This window comes from Thamnophis sirtalis, unplaced genomic scaffold (assembly GCF_051295495.1).
Source record: "Thamnophis sirtalis isolate CommonGarterSnake01/CBP01778 unplaced genomic scaffold, rThaSir2_p1.2 scaffold_6, whole genome shotgun sequence".
In the NCBI taxonomy this organism is placed as follows: Eukaryota; Metazoa; Chordata; class Lepidosauria; order Squamata; family Natricidae; genus Thamnophis; species Thamnophis sirtalis.
In genome coordinates, this window is record NW_028261386.1 from 60,784,655 (window position 1) to 60,810,319 (window position 25,665).

Genomic DNA, 25,665 nt, shown 5'->3' on the forward strand with positions numbered 1-25,665 from the left:
GAAACAAACCATACATGGACTAGACAAGAGAACTTGGATTTGATAGAATGCTACCACAATAGTTAACCTAATGGGAGAGGGGATATATGAAACATATGAGGGAACTATAGAACAATGGAAGACCTACAAACACATTAATGGAGAGACAGCTAGTTAACCAAAGCTTCAAAATAGTGAAGAACAAGCTGCATTCACAATTTGAGATAGACCAACCATACATTACATACTGGACTCAAGATGACCTAGAACAATAACCACATGAGCAGCCACATGTTATGCAGCCAACATCACTGCCTCTCCCTTCATTACAAAACACAGCTGCCTTTTGAGGTATAAGTTCCTGGACAAACTACAGTAGCTACAGCCAATACTCAAAACTGATTACCAAGACTCAGGGGAGAAGCACCATCAGACCGTATGCTAGAAAATGCCAAGAGAGCCCCACTGTAACTCAAACTAATGAACTGGTATATGCTATTGCTGCTGTAACCCTAGAGATGCTTGGCTATACGATCAAGAACAACAGTACATAACAGTACATAATGTCCCTGGTTAACGGCTAAAATTAAAGCAACTCAGGGAGTAATTACTCAACTTGTAGAACTACAGAAGGGTGTGGAAATTAAAGATATAGTCTCACCTACTGAAAAAATATAAGGACCTGACTCCATGTCCTGCTAGACTGCTAAACAAAGACTCATAGCACTGGCTACCGAACTAAGGAGATAAACTAGAGAAGCAGAGGCTAACAAGATAAATGCCCTGATGTCCAAAGAACCATCCAAAGTGTACTTCCAACTGCAGTACAACAACACAGTAACAGCAGTCACCAATAGCAGAAACTGAAAAGTACCAGAAGAACATATGGGAGAAAGAGAAGACATATAATACCAGTCAAAGTGGCTGCAGGACCTGAAAGCAGATCACAGCAATCTCCCAGAAGAGGAACCATTCACAATAACAGTGGCAGACATCCAATAACAGATCAAGAACATGAAAACTGGGCAGCACCTGGGCTGAACATGATCCACTTCTCCTAGTTAAAGACACTAACGGCAGCACATGAATATCTAGCAGCACAGATGAGCCAGCAAGCTCCCACCCAGATAGAGTAACACAAGGAAGGACAGTGCTGATCACAGAAGACCTCCACAAGGGAACAGTTTCTGTCAACTACAACCAGCCTCCCCACAACATGGGAAGTCTTATCAGACATCATAATATCCAAGTCACAGGAGCATACGGATCAGTACATGAACACAGCTCTGAATGGCATTAGGAGCAATATCAGAGGTTGAAAACACCAATTGCTCAGAGATAGACAAGTCACCCAACGCTCAAGGTCTAGACAGACCAATCTGAGAACAGCCTGGATTAACTTTAGGAAAAGCCTTTAATTCAATGAGCAGTGACTCTTAAGACAAGGGAGTGGCTTCAAGAGATCCCAGGAACAGCATCAGAGCATTCTGTCCAGAAGAGTGAAGTGGTAGCTAAGATACTGCACAGAACCCTCAAATTCCCAGGCCTAAGAGGACCCAAGATTGAGGAAGACACATATTACACACAAAGTGAGAAGGGATTTGTTTTTGTTTTTATTTTTTGAGAAAGAGATTGAGGGGGGGAGGGAGGGAACGAGAACAAAAACTGGATGTTTATATATAAAATATATAATATAAAAGAATTATAATTCTGCATTATAGGTCTATTAAATATTTTCTATTTATTAAACAAGCATTTCATGTTTTTAAAATGAAAGTCACAAGATATTAGTAATAATGCAATGATGTAATTTCTATAAAAAGATGCTTAGTATACTGACAAATCTAATATGGTTATGATATAATATGCTTTTAAATATGAGAAATCTTGGTCTAAAGTACAATGTATTATCTTGCAAACCTAATTTGCCTTATTTCTTAATTTGCCTTCATAGAAGCATCTTAGTTTAAATAAAGATTAATGTTATTTTGTAAGAAGAAAAATAAACAAGTAAATGGTACATTATCTCAAGTAGCAGCATCTTATTTTTTTTAAGAAAGTCAATTTTTAAAGTCTGCAAGCAGAACATAAGGAGAATATATTTCCCACTCATATAATGAGGCTGCACAGAGTCTTTTATCAACTGTTTAAGAATTACCAAAATCCAACCATGAACACTCTGTTATTTGTGCTAGCCATCACTAATTTGGAATAAGCCAAAATGGGATCACTTTTGCTATGTTATTATTTTCTTCTCAGTCACTGTAGGAAACAGTAGTTAGGTCTTTGAATTGATCTTACAGCACTTTTAAGCCTGAGGAAATGTAAGTGGATGATTATTCAGTGATCCAATTTCAAAGATTCAGAGTGCACATAGGAATGCATGTTGTACCTGCCAGCCATTTGTTAATGGACCTGTATCTTCTCATAAGATCACGGTGGAGAAGCCATTGATTTAAGGAGATGCAATATGCGCACATATGCATACTCTAAATCAGTTTTCCCCTCTGAAACTGGAGCACTGCACAGCCTTATTATAATGCTTAATTTGATACAGAACAGACCTGGTTTACACAGAATGCTAATCCAGGATTTCATCAGTTTAACAGGGGATTAGTTGAATCTCAAAACATACTTTTACTTTTTTTTTTCTTTTGCACTTGAGTTTATAAATCTTGACTTGTTTTAATCATGCTTTTATGTCCAGGGGCAGATCTCTGGCTTATTTCTGGTTTGTCTGGATGTTCTTCCCAAGACAGAATAGCAAAGAAAATACATCTAAAAATAACACTGCTGAAAATCAGCATGGGTTCTCTTGCTTGTCTTCCCCACCAAATTTCTCATCCTTAAGGAAATGGTGAGGATTAGGTTTCCAACAACAAAATTGCACACTTGGGCCCACAAAGTACAGCTATTTTTAATTCCATAAATAGGGAAGTGTTGTTGCTGAGAAAGAGACATATACTCTTTACATAAACACTCAACATCACAGAGACAAAGCATGTTGCACCAAAGATCTTTCTGCACAAATACTGCTCCGAGCCATAGTACTCTACTCTGCCAAAAATCTTATCAATGCTTCCCCCAAAAAATTATTTTAAAAAATAATGAATTAGACTCACACTACAAAAACCCTGAGAGTCAAAGTGAGGTAGTGGTTAAGGCATCGGACTAGAAACTGGGAAACAAGGATTCTAGCCCCACCTTAAGCACAAGCATAGGTGAACCAGTGCTTGTCTCTCACCCCTGAGGTGGTGGTTATGGCAAACAACTTCCAAAAAGCCTTGTTGAGAAAACTGCAGGGACCAATCTAGGCAATTGCCAGGAGTAAATAATGGCACAAAGACAATAGCAATAGCACTCAGACTTATATACCATTTCACAGTGTTTTACAGCCCTTTGTAAGCAATTTACAGAGGCAGCATTTTGCTCCCAACAATTTGGATCTTCATTTAACCTCAGAAGGCTGAGTCAACCATGAACTGGTCAGGATTGAACTCCTGTTAACTCTGTAAGCTTGTAAGCTCTGTAAACTATTGTAAGCTCATTTAATGACCATTCGAAGTTACAACAGCACTTAAAAAGGGGGACTTAAGACTGTTTATCACACTTACAACAGCTACAGCATCCCTGTGGTCACGTGATCAAAATTCAGATGCTTGGCAACTGACTTATATTTATGACAGTTGCAGTGTCCTGGGGTCATGTGATTCCCCCTTTGTGAACTTCCGAGAAGCAAAGTCAATGGGGAATCCAGAGTCACTTAACAACCAGATCACTAACAAGAACTACAGTGATTCATTCACTTAACAACTGTGGCAAGAAAGATGGTAAAGTGGGGCAAAACTCACTTAACAAATATTTCACTTAGCAACAGAAATATTGGGCTCAATTGTGGTTATAAGTTGAGGAGAACCTGTACTGCATTCTAATCACTATGCTATCATGGGTTCTTACACACAATCAAGCACACTTTCTCACACACAAATACATATGCGTAGCTACTTTCTCCCCATAAAAACAGAACGAAGTGGGGGAAAACCTCACTCACCATACACTGCTAAAAATACACCCCTAAAGAAACAATATCAAAAGGCAAATGTCCACAAACATAATTATAATAGTCCTTTAAAGCTGCTGATCAGGAATGTAAAGAAACCGTCTTAATATTGCTGAACCACCAGCATCTCTCAATATTAACGTGATAGTTTCACATCTGGAGGGCTGATTTTTCCACTGCTACACTATGACATTTAGGAAAGCATTGTGATATTTTTCTTAGGCTTATTCTATGTGGAAGAGGCCAAAATTCCTAGTTCAAATGAAATGCTAGACAATTCATGGACAGAACTGAATATGGTTCATTCGTCTCATCCACTGCTAAGAATAGCCAGAGACCATGAATTTAAACAAGATGACCTTGGGAATAAGGATTTCTTACATCAGAAACAAATTGCATTGAAAGTCATTTGTTCCTAGGGTTTTCTCGGATTAAAGAGAATCCTAAAAAATAAGGTGAGCCTTCGAGGTAGCAATTCAATCCCTATAAACCAGAGGTGTCAAACTCAATTTCATTGAGAGCCAGATCAAAGTTGTATTTGACCTCAGGGGGCTGGAGTAGGCGTGGCCAGTTGACGTCACTCGTGTCGGGGGACACCTATGGTGGCCTGAACCCTCTGCTAGAGAAAACAGGCACCTAAGCTCCATTTTCATCTGTGACTGCCTCCTGGAACCCTCTGCCAGCTAAAACACGGCTCTCCCAAACTCCGTTTTTGCTGGCAGAGGCACCGCAGGCCAGCCCTTCACTCTTTCCAGGGAGGTCCCGCAGGCCAGATCTAAGCACCCGGTGGGCTGGATCCACCCCACTGGCCTTGAGTTTGACACCCCTGCTATAAACTAAGAATGAATCTCCATTAATAGTTAATGACAATGTCAATTATACCTTGTTGTATACAGGCCTGGGCAACAGCAAAGAGTTCAGGTGACTTTTCTTCTAGCAGCTGCTGGTGGAGGTTAATACATCGCAGTGTCCACCAGGGCAATGTCTAAAAGTGAGAAAATAGATATATTTTTAAACATCAGGTTGATGTATTTCTATTTGGTTTTATTTCATGCACCTGGCAGTTAAAACAGTGTTTAACAATGAGAAGATCTGAAAAAAAGATCATGGCACCTGTAGTCTAGATTAAATATGGGTTGTTGCTTTTTTTAGTATTTGCCATTTGAATTGTCGCTACTTTTTGTTTTAATTTGTACTTTTGTATTTTTACATTAACGCCCTTGAGCAATCCTTGAACAAAGAAGTAGAATATAAATCCAATCAATAAATAATGACGCACAACTCAAGGGCAGAACAGTTTCTTTTTTGTCTGAAAATGCCAAGTTTAGTCACAGCCGAGGGAGAACTCAGAAAAGCTCACAAGGGGCTCACCAGGATATGAGGTATGATAAAGTGAACTGCAAAGGCAAATGGATCGACTAAATTCAAAGGACCTTTCAATATTCAAAACATTGGCATTTATTATGGCATTATTTGGCATTTATGTGCTTGCATGAGTTTCCTATGGCTGTGAAAGAATAAAATAACATCTAAAAGAAGCATAGCCTGAAAAACATGGCCTTGATCCTTTAATGGTTCCTAATCTGGAAAGAAGAACAATTATTCAATCATATTTTTCTTTACATAGCTGAATAGCTTTTAGGTATTTAGCAATAGCAATAGCACTTAGACTTATATACCACTTTACAGCATTCTCTAAACAGTTTATAGCCAGCATATTGCCCGTAACAATTTGGGTCCTCATTTTACCCACCTCGGAAGGATGAAAGGCTGAGTCAACCTTGAGCCTGATGAGATTTGAACTGCCCAATTACAGGTAGACAGCAGGCAGCAGAAGTAGCCTGCAGTACTGCACTTTAACCACTGACTCATATTTACCTGAATAGCTTCTAGCTTATTTCTGGAATTCACAAGGATGACTCTAGCCAGCATCAACAAGATAGGTTGGGAGGCCAAGCTGTATATTGATTCACCATCTAGAACCATCATCCCTAAGATAGCAGTTGACAATGCACTGGTCTGGAACAGTAAAAAAGAAAATCATATAAGGCAGCTTCGCATTATTTTAGAAGGCACAATACAACATCCGTGTTAAAACACCGTAGTTTAGTGGCTGTGTACAGGTTGTCCTCAACTTATGATGGTAGTTGAGCCTGGAATTATAGTTGTAAGTCATGGCATCACATAACCAGACCAAATTATTATATTTTTACATTTTTTTGCAGCTATTGTTAAGTGAATACCATGGTTTAACTGAACCAATTTTCCACAATGGATATTTTTTTGCCAGAAACCAGAAGTAAGCATGGGAAATCAGCAAAACAGAATGAAAATCACAGTTGCATGACCACAGGACACTGCAAACAATCATAAAATTGAGCCAGGTGCCAAGTACCCAAAACACAATCAAGCAACTGTGGGATACATAGATGCAGCTGTCATAATTGCAAAAATAGCTTGTAAGTAGCTGTTGGGATCATCCATCATAACTTTGAATAGTTAAGTGACCCATTACAAGCTGAGGACCACCTGTAATGCTTTGGATTCAGTTTCAAAGAGATCCTTTGGAGCAAGTGGAAGACAAAGGCACCATCTATCTGCAACTCACAAATTATATATGTCCGTCATATTGCTACATTACTATGATAATTACTACAGGTCGCTCAACTAACGACCAAAATTGAGACCCCAATTTCTGTTGTTAAGCACTCTTTGCCACATTTTACAACCTTTCTTGCCACAGTTATTAAGTGAATCACTGCAGTTGTTAAATTAGTAATGCAGTTGTTAAGTGAATCAGGCTTTCCCATTGACTTTGCTTGTCAGGAACTCACAAAAGGTGACCACATGACACGGAACATTGCAACCTTCATAAACACGATTCAGTTGCCAAGTGTCTGAATTTTGATCACATGACCACGGGGATGCTACAATGGCCATAAGTTTGAAAAAACCAACATAAGTCACTTTTCAGTGCCATTGTAACTTTGAACAGTCACTAAATGAACTGTTATATTACTAGGTTGTATTATTATGACAGTTCCTATATTCTATACTATTATTATTCAATCACTATTATTTTATTACAATTGCCTATATGCTGTGCTCTATACTATTATTAGTAGGCATCAGAGGTGCCGGTAGCGACGGCTGCTGGAGACTCCACCCACCCACTCTGACATAAAGCATTCTGCGCATGCACGAGCGCGCTCACATTTGCAAACCGGTAGCAAAAGTAAGTGAATCCCACCACTGGTAGGCATCAACGTTTTCTGTCTTAAATCCCCTCTCTCTGGAATTTATTTTTCCTTTTAATGGTCAGCCTCTTTTTTGTGTTGTGATTTCAGCCTTTATACTTCTTTTCCTGTCTTTTGGACCATCCACTCTTTCTGAAGGCAAAATACCTTCATTTCTTTGGCTGCTGTAACTGTCATTCCCACACCTATTTCAAGTGCAGCTTTACTGCCAACTCTGCCATGCTGGCACTGGGGGGAAGGCTCATATAGGAGGGGAATCACATCCTCTGAACAGCTCACTTTTATGGCTGCTTCACAGTCTTTGTTTAGAGTCTGCACACACATATACATGATAAATGGCAATACATTCACCACAATAGTTATGCTTGAGCAGGATTAAGGAAAGAACCTGGGAGATTCTCAAAGCAGCTGGACCAAGCTTTCTAGAAGAGGGGACTGTTAAATGCATTGAAAATGGGCACTTTGCAAACCATCCCTGCAAATGCTCCGCAGAGCCCAGGGGTGTCAAACTTATTTTGTCGTGGCAGCATTACATGACATATCGGGATTTGTTTCCCCTTCACTAAACCGGGCGTGGGTATGGCCAGCGCATGATACATCAGCCTGCGGGGAGGAGTTTGACAGCCCTGGCATAGCCTATTACCTGACTTACTCTAAACCACCTAGCTTTGGCTATATCCAAAATTAGTTAACTTCCCCTTGCACAACAGCAATCTCTTTGCTCCCCAAAGGACAGATTTCACAGGGAAGGAGAATCCAATCCACCAGCAATGACTGTTCACTTACTTTAAATGTTGGTGGTTAGGGAAACACATTCGCATGGCATCAATTAAGAGCAAGAAACAATGTCAAATAATGACAATGAAGGAATTGTACACTTAAAAGAAAACTAAACCTTCTGTTGCATATTCTGAAACAATTCAAAGCTAAGTAGAATCAGAGAATTCATCCAGAAGAAGCACCTGTCCCGCCAGCAGAACATCACTGGATCCAATCCAAATAATCAACAAAAACAGACAGGAGACCGTCCTACATACCACTAACAATTAATAGTGCACATAGGAATTGTAATAAAATGAATTGTGACATTGTTTAACAACTAAACCTTTAAATATAACCGAAGGAGTATGTACTGTAAAGACCAAAGATCAATCTATATAGTATACTATTATAATTTATGTTTATGACTTTTCCTTTATTAGCATCATTTGTAAATTTATGTTTAAAATATAAAATAAATAAAAAAGGTATGCAGCCAGCAATTTGCCATCTCTCTAATACCAAAAGAAGCATTTTTCAGTCACACAATTATTTGGAGTTGAGGAAAAATACCTCATTATATTGTTGCAATATTTCAGGCAGAAGAAAATCCTGAGGTTGTAAGTCAGGAGGAGGTCCAGTCCAGTTGCTCTGTGCAAACAGCTGTAAGCTCCCTACACCAAGGAGGAACACCACACTTTGCCTGCAATACACAAGATGTTGTGTTTATATATACATGAATACAGAACATAAATTTGTCATTCTTTATTGAATTTGAATTGAATTTATTATATTTCTTATATTATATTTATTATATTTAATAGCCAACCTATAGCTTACACAGAACTTTTTAGAAGATGTTGACAAAATAAAACCTTTGGTGAATGACTAAGAGCAGAAAGTCAGTTTCAGTAAATATAGGTAGTCCTCAATTTACCACTCATTCAGCGAGCATTTAAGTTTACAATGGCACTGAAAAAGTGATTCATGATTGGTACTTGCACTTAAAGCTGTTACAACATCCCATAATTCCATGATCAAAATTTAGTTGTTTAGCAACTGGCATATATTTATGGCCATTGCAGTGTCCAAGAGTCATGTAATCTTCATTTGTGTCTTTCCCAGCCAGCTTATGACAAGCAAAATCATTGTTCCTCTTTACGATGGTTTCCTTTTAAGTCTCCTGATTGCTGAGAATAGCTTGAGGAGAAATCTCTCCTGGCCACCATTCAGGTATCCTTGGATACAGTTGATTAATTACAAGGAATACAATTTCCTAAAATTTCAGAAGTACTAGAAAAGCCAATGATTATTTTGGCTATATCAAGGAAATTGAAGTCTGTTTTTCACTAATTAATGTGGAAGAAGAACAGACTATGGTGGAAGGTGGGGGTTAGACCTGTCAATAAGTTTGGAATCGTTGCACTGCCGCAATATTTATTGGATTTGGAATTTTACAGGAATCCTAGCTCTGTGCATGTATCCCATTAGACTACAGTCTATAATAAAATAAAAGATGATACATGAAATTTAGAATTTCAAAACTGGCAATATTTTCATGTCTTTCTCTATACTAATCCATCAAGAACTACTAAATCAGAATGGTAAATAAAATTAAGGTAAAGGTAAAGGTTTCCCTCACACATATGTGCTAGCCGTTCCCAACTCCAGGGGGCGGTGCTCATCTCCGTTTCAAAGCCGAAGAGCCAGCGCTGTCCGAAGACATCTCCATGATCATGTGGCCGGCATGACTAAATGCCGAAGGCACACAGAACACTGTTACCTTCCCACCAAAGGTGGTTCCTATTTGTTCTACTTGTATTTTTACATTTTTTCGAACTGCTAGGTTGGCAGAAGCTGGGACAAGTAATGGGAGTTCACTCCATTATATGACACTAGGGATTTGAACCGCTGAACTGCCGACCTTCAGATTGACAAGCTCAGCATCTTAGCCATTGAACCACCGCACCCCTTAGAAAAATGCAAATTAGTAGGATTCGAATTAGAATATTTGCCTCGTATTCATCAACAAGCTCATTACATGGAACTAGGGATTTGAACCGCTGAACTGTTGACCTTCAGATTGACAAGCTCAGTGTCTTAGCCACTAAGCCACTGCGTCCCTCACAAATAAAATTAAGTTATTAGAATAAAATTAAAACATCATGCAACTAGGCAAGGCATAAAAGAAACCTTTGAAAGTGTGTGAAGACAACACATCTCATATCTAAGTCTCCCTTAGTCCTTTCAGTCATAAGATTAATATCTCAAGTTACTATAATTACTACAATTCATTCAAATCATTAAACCACCAAATATTAATTTGACAGACAAAATTCATATCACACCTAGTTCTGAGTTACTGTGAAACATGTGACTAGCCATTTAACAAACTGCAATTAAACAAATTATGTCTTGATGTCATGCATGAACCCAGCCAATACATCTTATCTTTGAGGTGAATTTTTTGTTTCGGTGAGAACAGAGGCTTGAATGTATAAGAAGGGCCAGCTGAAACACAGCAGAATGAAGCTAAAGGGTAAAGCATCTTCATGTTTTTCAGTAATGATACACATGAAATATCATAAATTGAACATACAATATTAAGAAGTATAAACAAGGAATGTTTGTTTATTCACTGGTATTTTAATTACATCTAGTACAGTCTGGGCAAACACCAACAAATGGATATAGTAACTGAAAAGTCACAAAACTCAGAAACCCCACATTACTAAAGTTTTCAGGTAGTTTCCAGTCAAATGTGAATATATGAACTGGGGTGGGCATATCTTCTTTCAAAATTTCTACTAAAACTCAGGGTACTAAATGGAAGAACAACAGAAAAAGCAGGATTGGAAGCCTACGTTAAAGCAAACATAATTTTCTATTATTACAAATCTTAACAATACATGTACTAATTCACCCCGTGAAACTAACTCCTTGACATATTTTTCATTACTATAGTAACAACAGAGAGGGAATGAGCTACTCCCACATTACAGCTGAAGCCAATAAACACTGAACACCACAATGCTTATAATACACATTCTGAATGTCCCAAACTGCTTTTCCAAAAGGAAATTGGACTTTCTTGTTTTTTTTTCTTGAAAACATTTCATTTCTCATTCAAGAAGCTTCTTCAGATCTGAAGAAGGAAAAAAACAAGAAAGTCCAGTTGCCTTTTGGAAAAGTATCTTTGGGACAACCATGACCTGGAAGATTGAGAATCTCCATAGACACACTCTGAATATTTTCTGTGATCATTTGAAATTGGCCATTGGAGGGGGATTGTGGTTAAAATGCAAGCAAAGCATTATTCTCTTTTCAAAACAATTTACCTTTCAATAGAATCAATGTCTGCTGTAGAACAATCTAGATAAGCTTGTATCTGCTTTTCCAAGTTGCTTTCAATGGTGTCCTCTTTTCCTGAAGATGTGGTGAAGACATTCTGGACTGCTTTACTTAGAAAGATGGACTCATAATTCCCTTCCAACAATAACTGCAATAATGATCCACTTTCTAAAAATTAAAATAATGAGAATAAGCAACTTATGCGTGGCCTGCATTTTACATGGTTATCTGACATTTGGACATCCCCCAAGAGTAAAAAAGAAATTGTATATAGTTCTCAAAAATGTCCATTCCTATCAACTCTATTAGAAAACTAGTCATATCTAATTTTATCCCATATTTACTAAACAAGTAGTGGATAAACAAGAGCATCCATAAATATCAAGGAGTCTAATTAATCTGATTTGTCATCTCATTTGTTCTTAAATATTTTTTGCAAGATTAATTATCTTTTCAAGTTGTATTATTACCTCCCCCCAGAAGGGAAAATCTTCAATATAACCAATAATCATATAATCAAACACAATAATCATCTACGTCTGCCAATATTAGCACTCTGGAAAAAGTATAGATGAGGAAGTTTATATTCTGAAAGCAAAAATACATTAGAAATGCAGCCTGAGATGAGATTCAATTATTGTCTTCAGAGTTGGTGCAAAAGGGTATTGTAAACTGGCCATACTCAATATGCCAATTCCAACCCCATTGGTCCATGGTGTCCAACAAAAGACGGTATATTAGATCTATTAGAACTGAAATGAATATATTCATCCCAGTCAAAAAGAATCAAGAACAATTTGGAGTTAAAAGAGATTTCTATCACAGATTCAGTAAGAGAAAGACAGTGTTTAAATGCAAAGTCAAAAAGCATTATTATGTACTTAAGTATAGCAAAAAACGGAGGCTGCTGTTATCTGGGTTTAGAAACCTCAACATGACAGTCATAGTAGTCACTGAGGCTTTGGCCCATGAATTGTCTGTCTTCTTTATGGGAGGAGGAAGGGAAAAGAAAGAGCAGTATGGACCCTGATGGGATGGATAGATTAGATAGATAGACAGATAAGATAGATAGATAGATAGATAGATAGATAGATAGATAGATAGATAGATAGATAGATAGATAGATAGATAGATAGATAGATAGATAGATAGATTAGATAGATAGATAGATAGATAGATGATATGCATGCATACATGCATACATACATACATACATACATACATACATACATACATACATACATACATACATACACTGGAATAGAATATATTTCTATTAGGATGGATGGATGGATGGATGGATGGATGGATGGATGGATGGATGGATGGATGGATGGATGGATGGATGGAGATAGATAGATAGACAGACGACAGAGACGCACATTGGAATAGAATATATTCTCTTTCTGTTTGTCTCTCTATCCATACACACACACATACACACGAATAGAATATATTTTATTAGAATATTTATATTATAATATAATATTATAATTTATAAAAGCAAAATATTTGTCTAGCTAGAGTCAATAATCCAGACTCTTGCCTGTACAGCATCTATCCCCATTCTATCTCCGTAAATCTTTCCAACTTTCAGTGGGGGTGGATTAGTTTTCCCGATGGATTAGCTGCCTTTTAAGAAACACAGAAACATCTTGCCTCGGCAGGATGCATCGAAACCCAAAGAGGTATTATGCAAAGAAGAAGCGGGAGGGGGGAGGGGGGATAGAAAGAAGAAAGGCTCTCCCTCCCTTCTCTCCTTCTGCCTAAATCCAGAACAGCTGCGAAGAGCCACCGCAGCAAGCAAGCAGGCAGGCAGGCAGGCAGCGCGAGGCAGCAAGGAAGGTGCCCGTCCTGGCTTACCTGCCGCTGAAGCCGCCTCGCTCTGTTTCCAACGCGGGGATTCCGCCGCGCTGGGGAAGCCCCTGAGTAACACCCGCTCCAGCGCTCGCATGTTCCCCGTTATTCGATGCCTGGACAGGAGGGAAAGGAGGCGGGGTGGAGGAAGAGAGAGAGAGAGAGAGAGAGAGAGAGAGAGAGAGAGAGAAAACGCGCCCGCTTTTCCCTATGCCGGGCGAAAACCCATGTGCGGGCAACGGCTGCTGGGAGCCGCCATGCCAAGCCGCGCTAAGCTCCCTGGGAGAAAGAGGCACCTCCGTAGCAACCCCGAGCGGCCACGCAGTCCTGGCGGAAGAGCGTGCGGGGCAGGCTTGCCGGCTCGGCGCCGCTTTTTGGCGGACTGCTTTTGTGCATGTTTCCTCCGAAAGAAAGGCGAGCCTGAGCTCCTCCCGGGGACCCCGGACTCCCAGGAAGCGGGACGCCTTGCCCTGGAGCAGCCTTGTCGTACCCTAGTTTAGACAGCCCTGTGGTGCTGTTTCTCTTGGAAAGCGCGCCGGCACGTCCCCGACTCCTTTATATCTGCTTCTGCCTTTTTGATATATTAGTCCAGTTGATATATAGGCAGCTCCCCAGCCCTAAATAACTTTTCAAGGTATTCCGCTTGGAGAATTTGCGTCCACCCTAAAAGGAATACATTGGAGCTGCATTGAGGGCCAGCCTCTATTGTTCGTTGAGACACGATTGTTGTTCTAAAAATATAACTAAAATCAGCAGCAGTAACCTAATATTGTATATATCTGCCCCAAGGCTCTGCTACGTTGTTTTTCTAATAGGAATATGTGATGTCCAATAGTAGCAGTGACTGATAACTCGGTAACATGTCTGAATGCATAAAACTATGGGAAATGTCTTTAGTTATGGGAGAAGGGCTCCTGTAGATTTAGTTAATAAATGTATATGCCACCCATCATACTGTCCAGTGACTCTTCCTAATATTGGTGGGAAAATCCTCACAAACACACAAAACCTGAAGCAATTATAATAATGCTTAACTGAATGAAATGTGTTCCTCTTATTGGAAGAAATGTTCTTCTGGGTTCAGTTCCAAGTAGGGGAAAAGACTCTGGAAACATGGAGGCTGCTTGGAAAGATGGTTTAATGGTGGACAGGATCACCTGGCTTGAGCTTCTGAACAGAAAAGGAGGATCACATGCTTCAAGATGTTGGGTGAAGAAGAAAAAGGGGAGGGAATCAGGAAGGTCCCAGGTTTTATGCTCTCGCTGGGCTTTGAACTTGAGCTTGTATTCTGATTGGTTGTCAGACTCCCATGGGGATATGCAACTCTGTAGGGTGTGTTTTGAGTCCACATTTGGTTTGAGGGCACGTTTGGTGCCCTGTGGTGAGATGGGTAAAGGGCTAATTAAGGCTAATGCCTTAATCCCATCACCCTGGAGCTGAAGGGGGGAGATCTTTGTTATGTAGAATAGATTGCCACAGGCCTTTAATGGCCCATTGACGAAGGTGGGGGCTATTAAGAGTGAGTCTGTTTTCTGCCTAAAAACATGTTTTTCCATTTCTTATCTAGGGAAATATAATATTCTGCCTTTTCAATATTTCCCAGGATATTTCATTGTTGTAGGAGAGGGCTGGGTTTTAACTTCCTACACTCAATTCTGAATTCTTTTTCTCAAACCTCTCAGTAAGAGCCAATTTGGTCTAGTAGTAAAGGCACGTGACTAGAAAGCCAGAGACCATGAGCTCCCCTTTACCCATGAAAGCCAGCTGGGTGACCTTGGGCCAGTTACTCTCTCTCAGCCCAACCCACCTCGCAGGGTTGTTGTGTGAGGTGAATAGAAGGAGAAAGGAGTACAGTATTTATAAAAATAATAAAGGTGGATTAAAAATAAATAATGGAAATATAACATGTAAGATTTGGCAGGGATCATTTGTCCCAATTCCTGCCCAGTGAGAAAGCATTGCTATACTATCTCTGACAGATGAGTATCCAACCTCTGTTTAAGCACCAAAGGGAAAAAGAGTCCCTCCCTTCCCTTCTTTTTCATTGTTGGAACAGATCTTACCATTCATTTTTTCCTGAGATCCAGCCTTGTTTTTCTTGTTCTTTAAACTCATTAGTCTTGTGTTCTGGTACAACTCTGAATAATTCTACCCCATCTCTCTATGACAGGCTTTTAGATTCTTCAGAAGTGATCATGTCTTCCCATGGCCTTCTGCTTTTCAGACTAAACATACCCCATGCCTTCAACCATTCCTCATTTTTTTGTTCATTTGTTTCAGGACCCTTATTATGTTGACTGCTCTGCTATGGATATATTGTCATTTGTCAATGTCCTTTCTAAACAGAACTGGACACAATATCCTGGGTACAATCTAACATTGAATAGAGGGGAATTATAATTTCTGATCTTGATGTACTTTTGTTGACGCAATCAAAGATTTGCATTGTCAGTGACTGCACTACATTACTGGCTCATGACCTACTAAGGCTTAAGATCGTTTTCACATGTACTTCTGTCCAGTGCCCAAATACCCTCCTGAACCTTGATAATGTTCTCCAGGGTTATTTGTTAGCATCTTCCTCTCTTTCTCTGATCTGCAAAGTTGATGATCATATTTTCTAATCCTCGTCCAAATAATGTATGAATTTTGAATGGCATTCATAGAAAGAAGATTTATTTGATGCTACTCTTCATCTTGATATGAAGCTGTATGTATACTTTGGGCCCAATGCCTTGGATGGTACCATAGTGCAGCCCACTTTTTATTGTTTTCTTTACTAGGATCTGGTGGGAGATATATATCGTTGAATATTTTGCTAAAAACAGGGTATGCTGTGCACTCTACTGCATTCTGATAGTTAAATAGTTCATTCTGTTATAAATGTTCTAGTTGGTTTGGCATGATTTATTTTCGATACTGGCTCTTGCCAAGTATTACATTCTTTTTTTAATGCTCAAAAATTGACTGTTTAATAATTTGCTTCACAGGTGAGTGATATTAATATTATGCTAACCAACTTGAATTACCTAGATTTGGGGATTTCTCTCTCACCCCAAATTTTTGAAACTAGAAATATTTGCTTTTTTTCAGTCACCTGGCAATATATTTATGATTTCTCAGAGATCGCAGATGAAAGAAGTAACTGAACAAAATTTTTCATATCGTGGCTGATTAAATTAAATTTCTTACGATTTATTGCTATTTTCTATCTTGGATATACAATTTGAAATCAATTATAAAGAGAAATGTAATCAGTCTGCTTGGCTGCTAGGCATTCATGAACCAGTTTACTAATATAGATGGCAGGTCTACTCTTGGAAGCTGAGGGGAAACAGGGAGGGGGTCTTGAAGATGCAGGAAAGCAGCTACTGGTGATGAGAAATGAGGAAAACAGAACTGTCTATATCAGTGTTTCTCAACCTTGGCAACTTGAAGATGTCCGGACTTCAACTCCCAGAATTCCCCAGCCAGTTGCCAAGGTTGAGAAACACTGGTCTATATGCACCATGGGGCCTGTTCTGTAATTCCAAACCTTCTCCATTGTTTTCAGCGTTGAACCCTATTCAAATCCTATCTGATCTGTTTCTGCAGTTGTATGTACATCTTGGGGATTTTTTTCCCCTCAGGCAGGAAAATTCAGCCAGCCCTTAACAGGAATTGATATTTGGAAATGCTATAACATTCCATCTCCTGTCTTTGGAGAAAGCATGAAAGAGCATGATTATTCCCCCCCCCCCACTCTTTTTCCATTACCAAAGGAAGGTCTCACAGGGACAAAGGAATCAGAGCATCTGTTACATGTGGCCAGAGGAAACATTATTGTTGTGAGAACTATGGCACTGGAGATTAGAAACTACCTTAAAGCTCTACAGCTTGAGCCAACTGAAATCAATTAATTTAAATCAGATGAACTCAGCATTGAAATTTGACTTTTATCTATGTAGCAATTTTAGCACAAAAACAGAACTTTCCGATACAGAGGCATCTGCAACATCCAATGTTTTCATCAAACTGATAAAAGCCGTGTTGAGCCATCAAGACACAAGCTCCACCACTTTTGGTACCTACGTCATGGCTGTGGTAGAATGTAGTCCAGATTTCAAGAGGGAGGAAGTGCATTCCAGAGGGGCAAAAGACAGTGAAATCATGTGAGAGAAAGAGAATCAAGACTGCTCCTCCCTAGAAGCTTCCTCAAAATTTAATCAGCACCTTGAATTATACGTAGAAGCCAACTGCCAAGCAATGCAGTCCTGAAGCAGCCAGGTTATTCTGTTATACTGGGATACTCCTATCATTGCAAGGCCACTGAATTCTGTACCAGCCACAGCTTCAATATGTTCCTCAAAGCAGCAACATATAGAGTACAAAAATCTAATTAGGAGTAATGTGTAATTGTTAGCAGTTACCAAAAGTTGTAAGTGTGCAAAAGCCACCTCATCATATTTATACTTACTCATCAAGCAGGAGCTTTGAGTCTGGGTATGCCCCTAAAGTGTTAACCATTCACGAATGAGGGAATAAACCTCCATTTAGAATCCAAAATGGTATTTCTATGGAGATGTTTGGCCCACAAACACAAAGCCATTCTGTCTTGGAAGGTTTGTCTGAATCTGTCCTTCCCCATCTAGATGTTGACCATTTCCTGGCACTGGACCAGCATTTCTACCACATCATCAAGTTTGACATGGGATCAATACTACTGAACCCTGTACTGATGAATGACCTCCCATAGCAGTTTCATGTATTTATTAAGAAGTGGAGATAGGACAGATGTCTGAAGCATTTCACAAAGTAAAAATCTCCAGGTGGTTCCTCATTCCCATCACCAACTGAAGCTGTCCCTTCAGGAAACAGAAGAACCTGCAAGACAATACCTATCCCCACCAACTAAATCCCTAGAAGCTTGATATTGCAAGTCACTGAAAAGTCAAGGAAAATAGGAAGAGTTGCAGTCTCCCAATCCATTGATCATATGCAAATGCAATTAATGCCATTTCTATGCGATACCCTGTCTTGAAACCTGACAACTATGGATTCAAATAATCTACTTTCTTTCTGGAGTAGGAGAACCATGTGTCCCCTCTACAACCTTTCTTAGAAAATAAAGTTGGAGACAGATCTAAAAGTATCCAAAAATCAAGGAAAGCTTCTTGAATGGGAAGCATGACACCACCTTTTTTATGACAGAGAGAAACACACTCTCGCTCAAAAAGCATTCATTATTGATCAAGTCTAACCTGCTCTCGCCTTACAGGAGAGGCGGAGATCCAAATAGAAAATTGTAGAGCTAACAGCTCAAGAGGCTTCATTGATACTGTGTAGCTGGAATCAAACTCCTTTTGCATCTGATCATTTTATCCACCAAATTGCTGTGAAAATTCATTCCAACAGCTTTCAGATGGTCTTAGCAATCATGTTTCTCTTGAGCAGAAGACCTGCTGGGCAACATTCAGTAGATGAAATAACAACAGCAAACATCTCTTTTTTGCTGCTTGAATTGCCCTATATAAGCTTAAACATGTGCTCTTACCAGTCTGCCCAAACTCTCAATCAGTTTTCCTCCAGCAAGGCTTCTGCTGCTTCATCTCTATAGGTTTCTCAGTAAACAAAGGAGCTGCAGCGGATCTGTGCGGGAGTGAGGCTGCTCTTGTGCAATCGAGTCAGTGCTCCAGACACTCCCTTATTCCAGAGCCTCAGCCAAATTGCAGTTCTAGACTGCATTAAAAGGACCAAGCAAACAGAATAATGCTCTTGCAAGCCAGTTTCCAGAATAGCAATAGCAATAGCAATAGCAGTAGACTTATATACCGCTTCATAGGCCTTTCAGGCCTCTCTAAGCGGTTTACAGAGAGTCAGCATATTGCCCCCAACAATCTGGGTCCTCATTTTACCCACCTCGGAAGGATGGAAGGCTGAGTCAACCCTGAGCCGGTGAGATTTGAACCGCTGACCTGCTGATCTAGCAGTAGCCTGCAGTGCTGCATTTAACCACTGCGCCACCTTGGCTCTGATTTCAATGATTTCAATGGCATAGAGAGCCTCTGCCATAAAGTCTGATTATGGATCTTGTAATTCTTAGCTAGCAGCTCCCAACCTAAACCTTCCACAACCAGTCCAATACCTTTTGGGAAGTCCCCATCTGCTTTTATTGCTGGTAATTCAGGCATCCCAGGCCAAAAATAAAAAAACCTTCCAGAATAGTGACCATCAATCTAAGGGCATCCAAATCTTCCCCACCAAGAGGTATCAAACCCTCTGGAACCCGGGATAAAGTCCCCCAATTCAATTCATAATGCAATAGCACATTATTCTGTAGATAATCAGGCCATCGGTGGCCTTTGGAGATCCACTGCTATGCCCGTCATTTTGTGCACTGCCATTGTTATATTTTTACTGGTAAATGGATCAATGCTTCATTCCAAATGTTGTATACCATTCTTCAGACTCTCCACCAGATCTTTGCATTTAATTTTACAAAAAGCTCAAAATAACCAAGAATTAAAAATCAGTTAAATAATATGTATACTTTGTTCATTTAAAAAATAAGAACAGAATTAACAGATAAGGTTCAGCACAAATATGGACTTTAAACAATAACATAATAATAATAATAATTAAACTAATGCAGACCATTATTTATTATTCAGAAGACTACACTACAAACAATAAGTGAAATTCAATGAGAAATTAATTACATTCAATGTAACCATATCAAATCTGAAAGACTGTGAATTTTTTTTTTTAAGTTTTACTTGGCACCAAGAAAGAACAGAAAGATCTTATAACATACTGTGAAAGAGGATGTACCACCTGCAGAGTTCAATTTGGATGAGAATACTAGAAAATCTAATACAAAAAATCTCTAAGAAAAAGCATTTGGTGACAATCCAATGAAATGTCAGACAAATTTGATAGAAAAAAAACTTATAATCATTAGTCCAACTCTGAACCATATTAGCTGAACAGTAAGTTAGGGAAGATTATAAAACCAGATGAATTTTAGATAATGTAGGTAGATCTTTAGAAAATGACAGAGGAATTGCTCACATTGTTCACAGTGACAGGTTTCACGCAACATGGTAAATGATAAATCACAATGACAAGCTTACCTGCATTGTCAGGCTCTTGCCCAAGTGAGTCAGATGTTACATTATCGTAATACTTACCGCAGTATAGAGTTAGGTCTAGATGTATACATTCAATACATATCTTCCTCCTATCTTGTGGTCTTTAAATATACTTAGATTTCTTGTTAGACCTGGCAAGTTTATTAGCTATTTAATTGACTATGAATCTAATGAGGAAAACTATCAAGGAAGGAAGGTGTCACACCAAATCCTTCTCAAATGAAAGAATTGAAACTGATGTCAAGTAAATCCAAAGGAATATATAATAATACAATAAAATTATAATGAAAAAATTGTGATAGATAAAATTGCAAAGGAATAACAAAGTTCAAAAAATTGTGACAGATAAAGGAGAAAGAGATGAGAATTAGAAGCAGAAATAAACTCTTTTGCAATGCTTAACCTCTGTAAAGAAACACATCCCATCTCATTCAAAAGGATGTGTGCTGCCCTTTGCTTGGTTTATGCTTTATTTGTACACAGTACTTGTAAAGAAAGCAAATTTTACAGAGAAGTTAAAATTTCTTACTTGAATACTAGTTGAGATTAGCTACTACAAGTGAATTAAGCAAAGTTAGAGAAAATAAATATCTATCACTGGCGAGGCTATGAAATTATGAAGTTTCTAGTAGAGGACCAAAGTAGCCAGACTCCCTCTCAATAAATGTTTCTAAGCAAGCACGTCATAAAAATTCATCTAAAAATTATTTTAGATGAATCAGGAAAATAAATAAAACAAAACAATGATTACATGGATCACAAATCAGTCAGTCAGTCAGTCAGTCAGTCAATCGATCAGTGAGCCATTGTAACCCATCTTACCTAACAGTTCAGATTTATCCTAATCTTATTGTAATTTTAAAAAATTAAATTAAATCAGTGAGCAGGATGACTTCTGAAACTTTTCATGATAAAAATGACCAGTAAGTTTATCATAAAAAGCAGGGCCTCTGACAAAAAATTCAGTACTGGTATTTGAAGCTTTAGTCCCCACGGCAGTTTCATTGATCAATTAGAATGCAGCTTTTGTTCGTTTTAAAAATAATTTTTTTAAAAAGAAACACAGATAGGGTAAAAAAAAAATCCTCTAATGGATTACCAAGTAATCTTGAAATGAGAACATTGTGTCTTGGGGAGAAAATGATGACAATGAAGCAAAAAAATCCACACTCCTGGGCTCAAACAAAATTAAGTATTGACCTTTGTTGATACAGTCAAAAAAAAATCACAGCCACTTGTATTTTTTTTAAAAGATAACAATATATAATTTATCCATGAAAGCAATATACTCTTGGCTCCTGGACAAAACCGCAAAAACAATTTAAGTGTGTGTGTGTGGGGGGGGGGAATAAAGTTCTATAGCTCAGTAATAAAACAGCAACAAATTTTACTAAGCTCCAAAATGTCTCTTGATTCAGCTTTCCTCCTTTCCCAAGGACCCAGTTTTCACAAAGGGCTGTCTTAGAAGTGTCTGTGACCTCTGTTGTGTTCCACCCCTGCCCTTCCCCCCCTTGAATATATGGCTCATTAGTCAATGATACCAGACAGCCAACCTTGAGATGCTCTCATTTAATACAGAGTCATCTCCCTATCAACAGGAGGAGGCCCTAGACATCTTCTTGTCCTTCTTTAGTCTATCAAAAAGGACAAATAAAGATTGATTGATGTAAGTTGGCTGAATGTCAACAAAGCTGGCTTTTTGCCAGGGACAGTAATTTCTGACCTTCATTCGCATCTAGAGTTTTTGACAGAAAATTTGCAGATGCACAACAATAAGGCAATTCTGACTAAGGCACAGGAATTCACCGAGACCTGAATAGGTGGAGAAAATAAGTCAGTGTTCAGAAGACAGAAGACCATTTTCACACTGCCCAAGCACAATTTCAGCCCCAATTACTAATGTCTTGTTTTGAGAGATGAAATGTATGCTTGGTGTCATTGAGGCAGGGATATAGAGGAAAGATACAAGGACATTTGGGTCTTTGTTTCTGATCCTAATATAACAATATAGTATAACAATAGAGTTGATTCCACAGTCATGCTTAATGTATTTGCTTTGGTGTTTCTTTTCCAGTCTTCCTCAATCAATGTGACTAAGACTTAGTGTACCACACTTTTCTGAAAGTGATTAAAATGGATCAGCAAATTTGAATACATAAGCACATCTCTTTTTCCTACACTGAAGTCTTTTCCTCTTTGAATCTTTCACTCATACTGCATGGCAGATTTTTTTTAAAAAACTAACTAGGCAAGGACTTAAATATTCTTGATAGCCAGATGCTCCTTCATTGTGCATGCAGAGGGCTTCCAAGTCTTGTCAACTTGACAAATGAACTTAGTACTAAATGTGTCCTTCACTTACTTTAACAACAGTTTGTTCCAGTACTCCAAAGTATGTGCTCCTTTGATGCACTGAGTCTAAGAGATCTGCTATCAAAAAAGGTTGTACATTTATTCATTGAGTGTATGCTATATTGCTGTGTTTTTTTGCTATCGGAAATTGTTAAAACAAAAGCCATAAATCAAGATATTGCACTTGTAGCTTTTCTTTCTCTGCTACTTGCACCCACAGTTTCAAGAACTAGTTTTAGATTACAAATTGATTTAAAGCTGGGAACATTGTTTAAAATCTCTTTCAAAGCTTCTCTTTCTGACACCTAGCAATTCATTATACAAAGGTTGCCAGCTTCATAGATCCCAATTCCTTTTGAAGAAGCATTGCCAAGATTAGTAGAAGATCCAAAATACAGTGTTCCAGATTCCACAGAGTAGACATTGTATTTCCATTGCAAATGGAAATGTATTTGCTGTGCTAGGACTGGGCAAGAAAACACTATGTGCAGCTGTATGTATGTAACTTGCAAGGCAGAGGTGGGTTCCTACCTATTTGGTCCGGTTTGGCCAAATAGGTAGTAACTCCAGCGGATACGTGACTGTACTGGTTCTCTCCCCTCGGTGGTGCCATCTTGATTTTCTGTTCTGCACATACGCAAAACAATTTTCATTGATTTTTAAAAAAATTTTTATTCATTTTTAGGTTGTGTCCATGCGCAGATCATTTTAAGTGCAAATATGCAAGTGCATGGAGTGTGTGTAGGCATGAGAGAAGTGAGCGCGTGCAAAAAAATGTTAGGTGCCAAACCGGTAGTAATGGAGGCTGGAACCCTGCTGCAAAGCATATATTTTACAGAAATAATATGGGCTTTTTCTCCAAATAAGTGACAGGGTCAGTGGTGGGTTCCTACCAGTTCGGATCGGTTCGGCTGAACTAGTAGTCATTTGGTGGCCTGGGTTGCTGGACCCAGGCCTGCTACACCCCCGAACCGGTTCTCCATCTTCTTTTTCAGTTATGTGCATGCGCAGAACAATTTTAATAGCACTGTGCATGTGCATGTGATGTGCACCTGAGCAAACCAGCAGTAGTGCCTTCCAGAACCCACCCCTGGACAGGGTGTACATGGAATTAAAGTATAAGGAGTGGTTTGTGGTTGTTGGTTTTGATCCAGGCTTTGTGATTGATAGATAACAATGTGTAGCTTAGGGGGATGAGACAAAGGAAGAGTCATTAAAAACAAACTGTATTTCAAAAATGTATGACCCCAGACGCTGTAATACTGTATCTTCAAACAAATTAATCTCTTGTTTAACAATAAATAATAGTGAAAAGAGGAAAATATGTAACTGCACTCCTAAACATATTTAGTAGGGAATATATTTATTGAATCCCACTTAATCAATTATGACTGATTCCCAAAAGATAAGTAGAACCTGATCTGGTTAGAATTTGAATAAGAAATCACAAGGTTGCAGAATAGTTGAAGAATAAATCAGAAAAAGCAATTGCAATCTAATTTTCTATTTTTTTTTAAAATAAAACAAGTGTGTCCATATTGAGTTGAGCTAATATCAGTGAGACAATATTCCAGGCAAATTGCAAATAAAAACAATGTATAACATTGAATTTTCCTTTTAACAAGCTACATTTGCTTGTGAAGACAAGTTGAACCAGCATAGACAGTTTAAACCAATCAACACACCTTAAAGTTGCCAAACAATGGGTTAAACAATTTGTGTAGTTGACCAAGTAATGAACAATCCATTATATGTATTTATTAATGGACCCTGGGTTACTTTCTTCTAACTGAATGTACTTAATTTCCAATCGTCTTGAATACTTCCCTTCAGAATGTACACAGATTGCTAGCTAAGTGTATATGAATAATTGTTATTCATTTCTAAAATATAACTCAGACAACAATGCATGGCCTTTATATTATTTAGAAAATTCATATGCCCTTCATTTTTCCTTTGTTATGGTCAATTGTGACACGGGCAACTGGAAACTATATTGCTTCAGTTTGGGGAAATTGCATCTAGCTACATGCAAGTACGTCAGGAAAAAAAGAAAGGAAAACAGTCGATTATCTCTCTGACCTATCACATTTGGTAATTTAAAATCTGTATTTTGAAACTTCTTATGAAAGTAGAACTGCTATAAATCTGTTAGCCACTATCAGGAAATATAATCAGCACATTATTTAAAACATTAAATAAATAATTTTGTTACAACTATACTTACTTTTTAAGGAAATGGTTAGGGAGAAAGGCCCCATAGGATCAAATATGAACTATAGTATATCTGTGCCAAGGAACAAACTGGAAGGATGCCATTTCATCTCCAAGAAACAAGTTTCTTGACAGACAGTAAAAGTTATCTTCACAATCAATTTTGCTAACACAAATACATACTACTACATTGCTTCGTATTCCAGAGTACATTTCTCTGTTACTCATCATTGTTAGATAAAGCCAGCAAAAGCAAAATATTTTCTAAAAAAAATAATCAGAGCAGAATATGTAAATGATTTTTGCAACTAGTGGAAGATAAGGCTGTCAGTGAAAAATAATAATCACAATAGGGTATTTCCAATCTCAGAGGCACTTATACTGCCTCGACCTGCTTGTGGTCTTTTAATTGGCCATGAGAATATTAGAATATATTGTATATGTCTCTAGCTTGATTCAGCATAGCTCACATGTGTTTTATGTTGGTGAATCTCCTTAAGATTTCAGTTTTCAAAACAGTGAGGAGTTTCAAAAAGTGGTTTTCATCTGGGGTCAGTTTCTTTTGGAGCAAATTCCTTGATCTTCTATGACACTTTCAGTTCTCCATCCTGATGTTCTATCAGAAATGTTAGCCACAAAGGACAATCACTAATATTCACAGGATGCCTAAATAGGGAAGTCTGTTGTATTCTTAGACCTGCAGAAT

At 38.4% G+C, this 25,665-nt stretch overlaps 1 protein-coding gene across 1 annotated transcript in view; it reads right to left on the minus strand.

Annotated features, from left to right (window-relative positions):
* The window catches only part of TTC27 (tetratricopeptide repeat domain 27), a 93,129-nt gene extending 79,695 nt beyond the window's left edge, over positions 1-13,434 (minus strand). Inside the window, exons 1-5 of the mRNA XM_014058983.2 lie at positions 13,270-13,434; positions 11,394-11,574; positions 8,629-8,758; positions 5,918-6,058; positions 4,922-5,024 (exon numbers count right to left, since the gene is read on the minus strand). Coding sequence (XP_013914458.2) covers positions 4,922-5,024; positions 5,918-6,058; positions 8,629-8,758; positions 11,394-11,574; positions 13,270-13,360 — 646 coding nt within the window. The 5' untranslated portion in view covers positions 13,361-13,434. The remainder of the gene's footprint in view (positions 1-4,921; positions 5,025-5,917; positions 6,059-8,628; positions 8,759-11,393; positions 11,575-13,269) is intronic.
* Positions 13,435-25,665: the final 12,231 nt, after the last annotated feature.